General features: G+C 49.2%; 1 protein-coding gene across 2 annotated transcripts in view; it reads right to left on the reverse strand.

Annotated features, from left to right (window-relative positions):
* Positions 1-3,491, reverse strand: part of LOC147023463 (kinesin-like protein KIF20A) — a 42,952-nt gene extending 39,461 nt beyond the window's left edge. The window contains exons 1-2 of one of the 2 annotated variants that reach the window (XM_085888880.1): positions 3,278-3,491; positions 1,862-1,960 (exon numbers count right to left, since the gene is read on the reverse strand). In XM_085888880.1, the coding sequence (XP_085745006.1) occupies positions 1,862-1,960; positions 3,278-3,370 (192 nt within the window). In that variant the 5' untranslated portion in view covers positions 3,371-3,491. The remainder of the gene's footprint in view (positions 1-1,861; positions 1,961-3,277) is intronic. The other variant, XM_085888879.1, reaches the window with a different exon arrangement.
* Positions 3,492-6,830: the final 3,339 nt, after the last annotated feature.

Consider the following 6,830-nt stretch of genomic DNA (forward strand, 5'->3'; position numbering starts at 1 on the left):
TATATATATATATATATATATATATATATATATAAAAAGGGAACCTGTTCTCTACCCTTCTCCAAAGCAGTAAAGAGTTAAAATTCCACCAGACAAGGGGATGTATCTATTCTGAACATGCATTTATGGTAATAACTGTCTGAGGACCTGGATGTTGTGTACATTTGTCAGATCCTATTCTAAAATCCATAACAATGAATCATGGTTCTGGGAAGTGCAAAGAAGGTGATTTGTGCTCTGCAGTGTTAAAGTATACGATTAAATTTTGGTTAAGGTTTAAAGCTGTATAAATAAATAAATTCTGGATTTTACCGGCACTTTACATCATCCTGTCGAGCACATTCCATTAGTTATTCATGCCCGTTTGTGTCCTTTATGACGCCCTGAAAAACAGCAACTTTCCTGTTTGGAATGATTTTCAAAATTTTGTTTGACTGCCAGGTAGACAGAGTAGAAATTGTGTTATGTTTGTGAGGGGGGGGGGCTAGGGGGGGTTCACACATGGCCATAGGACAGATACAAGTATAGAATCAATGGTCCATGTACGAGTCGTTAGCCAATCTCGATGTAACAAGCCAGGAGGAGGAGAGGAGATTGGGACCATATTCTGTGCAGAGCATTGGTGCTGCTTAAACAGTCTCCTTGGTTATTGGGCACAATCCTGGACAGGTTGCCACTGTGACACAGCATACCAGCATGCTGGCACTCAGTTTGCCAACCTCGGAAGGATGACAGGCCGAGTTAACCCACCTAGTATTAATTCCACAGCTGAGGGGGATTTGAATCAAGGACCCTAGGATCCAAAGCCCATCACTAAACATTAAGCCAACACCAGGAATAAAGTGAGAGAAGTGTAGCTTAAGAAGTCTTTTTTGAATGTGCATCATACAGGGGATGGTGCATCGTAATCATTAATTAGTGATCAACGTTCAGGAAATTATACGTTTAACAGCTTGTAATGTCCCACTGGGTGGCCTTGGGGCTCTGCTGGGCAAGGGAGAGGTAGAGAGGTAGAGAGGTAGAGGAGAGGGGAGCAGAGCTATGGACACCTCCAGGAGCAGAGTATTGTCCAGGGAGTGAGGGCAGAAGCCTGGATGGGATGGGTTCGGTGCATTTTGGGAGAGAGCCAATTCAGAGAGCGTTCTGCCTTCACTCTGTGCCCGTTTTGTATACCTGCTGCCTGTTCATAGTCTTCCCCACCTCATCGCCTGCTTGTGGCCGCTTCAGCACCAATCCCCCTTCTCATTCATCTCCCCCACCACCAGAGATAAGCCACATGTTTGTTGTTCCCTTTCCCCATCCAAGTCAGGAGTTGGGAGCCTTAGATTTATTTTACCTCACTGTGCATCATCAATTATTTAACTGCATTCCCTTTCTTCCAACCTTTCATCCTCTTCCTTTATGGGGTCAATCTTCCTCCAGTTCGTTTGTTTAGGGAATAAACCCCGTTGGTTTTATAAAAGCTTTGAGGTTCTCGTGTTTCTCCTCACAATTGCGCATGCCCGTGTAAAGCCGCCATAATTGACGCAGTCCGAGGAAGTTAAAGCCAGTTGGTCCTATCCGCTCAGTGGTCCGTGTTAACACGACAATATTATCTCACACTGCACGTGCGCAGTCGGGACTCGGACATAGTCAGAGCCAAAGGAGAACATAACGGAAAACTTGTCTTCCTATTGATGTTCAAAATATAACATTCTATTTAAATAAGTTGTTCCTCGATCAGAAAACTGATAAAACAGATGGACATTAACCAATTTGTTAACCTTGTTCTTCACTTCGTATGCGCTCGGTAATCCTGCAACCACGAGTTGCTGCAACGTTAACCGGTCAGGAGGTGCCTCGTTCATACGGTCACCCTTACCTGATCCTCACCACGGGCAATCTCTTCGGAGGACAACGGCCTGATTCGGAGGTACACCCGCAAAGCATCCGCAGAGTCCTCAGACTTTCCTTCAGCATCCTGCACAACACCAGACACCTTCCATTCATGCACAAACAAACAGCACACGGTACAGGACAATCAACAGGAAAATACATCTTCGGTGAGCAAACACTTTCAAAAAGGTGCACATTCTCAACAGGTTACTGCAACTGAAAAGCAAGCCAACCTCTTTTACATATCTCAAACACAGGGATACCTCTCGACCATCCTAATTAATACATCTATCTATATTACTAAAACTCGTCATATGTATATATATATACATATATATATACACATATACACACATGTATGTATGTATGTATGTATGTTCCCAAAATACAGCCAAAACGGGACACTATAGCACAAATTTTTTAGGACCACCTTACTCACCATTCACCTGCGGTTTGCAGTATCAAGTTTCATTAGAATCGGGCAACGAAAAAATTATTTTAAAAAATCAATTCCCAATTCAGTCAAGTACTCTTCGGGAGAATTTGATCAATGGAAACAACCTCAGCGGTAGAGTTCGCTGGAGCTATCTTTTTTTTTTTTTCTTGAAATGTTTTTTTTTTCCATCAACCGCTGTCCCAACGGGTTCACGGATCTAGTAAAAATTAAGTCACTTTACAACTTGTGATGATCAGAGAAACAGTTTATAAATAATAATATTAATAATAATAATAAATACCAATTGTATGGATTTGTTCACTAAACTTCTGAAAGTTTGAAAGTAAAATTGCATGATTACACTGACGATGAACGGTCCTCGATACAAATCACTGCATAAAAAGATAATAATCAATGTATTAAATTACGAAAAAAAAGTTTACCCGTCACACTTTCCCTGTAGTGGGGCAACTTAGCACAACAATTGTGCATTTTGTGAGGAAAGCACCAAATTTGGCACACTAGTAGCCGATCATATTATGAACAGATTTGGATATTGGGCCATCTCAAATTCAGCCGCTGATGGCTGTGGCAGCCATTTTCCACTGCCATCAAAAATTTTGAGATGGCCCAATATCCAAATCTGTTCATAATATGTTAGGCCACTAGTGTGCCAAATTTGGTGCTTTCCTCACAAAATGCACAATTGTTATGCTATATTTGGCTAAGTTGCCCCACTACTGTACATGTCAACACAACCAGCTCAGTCTCAGTCTCTGTCTACAACTCGAATTGTTAAATGTCCATCAAAGTGCAGCAGTGCAGTGCACAGTACTCCTCAATTTAATATCCCACCCATTCGACAAGACTTCTTCATTTTCAAACAACAATCGATTCATACAACTTGAACCCAACAGCTTCTCTCCATTTTTCCTCCAACAGTAATAAAATGAAACCAACGCACACCTTCACGGTGCTGGAGGAGAGTGGTGGTGGAGAGAGGGGGTCGCACAGCAAGCCTTGCACCTCCTCACCCACACACCGTCCCACACCCGTCATTGGGCGCGCAAACAGACAAGAAAAAAAAAATCTATAAATTAAATCCAATGACTCGAAAACTCCTCAAAGGAATTTACTCGTACGGTCCGAAAAGTAACGACGAGGAGAGAGAGAGAGAGGGGAGGGAAAAAAATCCCATACCGGTAAACGGCTTTAAATGCAAATCGCGCACAGGTGTGGCCGCACAGGTGTGGCTGCATCAATCGCACGAGGAAACCTGCACAAGAGGACGTTTGGCCCGGCAAGCTTGCTCGTGCTCCAACTCATCAAGAAACACTGACACACTCAAAACTTACAACACGTTTCGTGTTCCTTCGGAACGTTCGAGGTCAGCCGATTAATTCGTACATCCATTTATTACATACCGTGAAATACACGGTGGGCGGAGGGGGGGTCATGGTTCGTGCCTTCCAGGTAAAAAGGTTCACCTGTCTAATATGTTTTTGTATTTTTTTTGGTGTGTCAAGTCGAGCCTCATGGAAGAGCGAGAACTATCACACAGGTTACGGATCTATAACAAGAAGAGGAAGGGAAAACCGATACGAGGATGAAACCAAAATGGAACAAAAAACGGAAAGAGGGGGGATGGGTGGGATTGGGGAGAGTTCATGGGGGTAAAATAGATGATGGGTACATGTACATGGTGGATGAGTTGAGATGGTCGGGAATGACGGGCTGTGTTGAAACACTGGATACAACAATGGGATTGAACAAACAAACAAACAATGGGAAGTTTGTTCCACAGGTGAAAAAACAGGCCAACAACAAATGAGTACAGGTGAGCGGTGAACCTGGATTTTCTCCAGGTTTTCTCCGCAGGTGGGTTACAGGTTCACCTGCAAGGAAAGGGAGCAGAGAGTGCAAGACCAGAAAGGAGGTGCCGGAAGATAGAAGCAAACGGAGCGACAGTTTTACAATCATCACGTGACTCCTTTACAGATGTGATGGTTTAAATCGAAAAAGGGGGAAAACTGTGAAAACATTGACAAAACCGCCTGAAACTGGAGCTCGTGGGGAAACATCGTCATCGATGAAGGTTTTTGTTCGTCATTGCAGTTTTAGCCAAACTTGTCGCACAGAGTAAACGTATCCCTTAATTTGGGCGGTGTATAATGGGCGGTTCGATGCCCAAAATAATAATAATAATAATAATAATAATAATAATAACTCGCCAAAACACCTTCACAGACGGATTCCGTTCATTCAACCACCCTCACCAGCTCACCCACACTCAAGGGACATAGACTGGACAGGGCGGGATTGCCCCCGCCTACTCATCCCCTGCCCCTACCCCATTCCCCCCCACCTCCCACTCCCCGACTTCAATTTGCTTACCCCCGCCCAAAAATGTAATTTACCCCGGCCCCGGCCCGCCTCTTCACTCCCCGACCCCCGTCTCTTGATTCCCCGCCCCACGTGCCCCCTGCCCCCACCCCCTGTCCACCCCCTCACACTCAACCCCACCTAATTCACCCCAGCCCCCGCCCACTCATCCCCCACCCCATTTCCCCCCGTCTCCCACTTTCAATTTGCTTACCCCCGCCCAAAAATTTGCTTACCTTGCCCCCGCCTCTTCACTCCTCGCCCCCGCCTCTTCATTCCCCGCCCCGTCTCTTCATCCCCCGCCCCGCCTCTTCATCCCCCGCCCCCGCCTCTTCACTCCCTGCCCCCGTTTCTTCATCCCCCGCCCCCGCCTCTTCACTCCCTGCCCCCGTTTCTTCATCTCCCGCCCCGCCTCTTCACTCCCTGCCCCCGTTTCTTCATCTCCCGCCCCGCCTCTTCACTCCCTGCCCCCGTTTCTTCATCCCCCGCCCCCGCCTCTTCATCCCCCGCCCCGCCTCTTCACTCCCTGCCCCCGTTTCTTCATCTCCCGCCCCTGCCTCTTCACTCCCTGCCCCCGTTTCTTCATCTCCCGCCCCGCCTCTTCACTCCCTGCCCCCGTTTCTTCATCTCCCGCCCCGCCTCTTCACTCCCTGCCCCGTTTCTTCATCCCCCGCCCCCGCCTCTTCACTCCCTGCCCCCGTTTCTTCATCTCCCGCCCCCGCCTCTTCACTCCCTGCCCCCGTTTCTTCATCTCCCGCCCCGCCTCTTCACTCCCTGCCCCCGTTTCTTCATCCCCCGCCCCGCCTCTTCACTCCCTGCCCCCGTTTCTTCATCTCCCGCCCTGCCTCTTCACTCCCTCGCCCCCGTTTCTTCATCCCCCGCCCTGCCTCTTCACTCCCATCCCCGTTTCTTCATCTCCCGCCCCTGCCTCTTCACTCCCTGCCCCCGTTTCTTCATCCCCCGCCCCTGCCTCTTCACTCCTCGCCCCCGTTTCTTCATCCCCCGCCCCTGCCTCTTCACTCCCTGCCCCCGTTTCTTCATCTCCCGCCCCTGCCTCTTCACTCCCATCCCCCGTTTCTTCATCTCCCGCCCCTGCCTCTTCACTCCCTGCCCCCGTTTCTTCATCCCCCGCCCCTGCCTCTTCACTCCTCGCCCCGTTTCTTCATCTCCCGCCCCTGCCTCTTCACTCCCATCCCCCGTTTCTTCATCCCCCGCCCCCGCCTCTTCACTCCCTGCCCCCGTTTCTTCACTCCTCGCCCCCGTCTCAACGAAAAGTGTTTATTCTGCTTCAGAGTTCAAAGTTGACTTGCCACTATGTGCGATGCACTCTTACAGGTACGAAGTTTCTTTCAGTCCAGGTCACAGTACCGAGAAAAACGTGGCGCGACCGTTGGGAGGAGCACAAAATTGGTCCTTCAGTATTAATATATAGATAATCATAATAATAATAATAAAATAACCCCATGAACATTAAGGGAAAACATGCGAACATGTTCATGAGCATCTTCTATACTAACATGTGTGCATGTGTGTGTTTCATAAAGTGTTTTATCCTCTTCCTCCTCCCCCCCCCCCCAATCTCCATCTCTCTGTCTCTGTCTCTGTCTCTCTGTCTCACCCCCTGCTCGCACCTCTCCCTCCTGCAGTGTATAGCAACGATTGGTGAGTCCCTCTCCCCACCTCCATCCTCCTTCCTCGCTTTTCCTCTCTTCATCCCCTCCTCTCTCCCACCCCTCCCTCTCTCTCCCACCCCTCCCTCTCTCTCCCACTCCTCCCTCCCTCTCCCTCTCCCACCCCTCCCTCCCTCTCTCTCTCCCACCCCTCCCTCCCTCTCTCTCTCCCACCCCTCCCTCCCTCTCTCTCTCTTTCCCACCCCTCCCTCCCTCTCTCTCTCCCCCACCCCTCCCTCCCTCTCTCTCTCCCACCCCTCCCTCCCTCTCTCTCCCACCCCTCCCTCTCTCTCTCCCACTCCTCCATCTCTCTCTCCCACCCCTCCCTCCCTCTCTCTCTCTCACTCCTCCATCTCTCTCTCCCACCCCTCCCTCCCTCTCTCTCTCCCACCCCTCCCTCCCTCCCACTCTCCCACCCCTCCCTCCCTCCCTCTCTCTCTCCCACCCCTCCCTTTCTCTCCCACTCC

This window comes from Eptatretus burgeri, chromosome 7 (assembly GCF_056783735.1).
Source record: "Eptatretus burgeri isolate ZD-2024b chromosome 7, Ebu_testis_v1, whole genome shotgun sequence".
Classification (NCBI taxonomy): domain Eukaryota; kingdom Metazoa; phylum Chordata; class Myxini; order Myxiniformes; family Myxinidae; genus Eptatretus; species Eptatretus burgeri.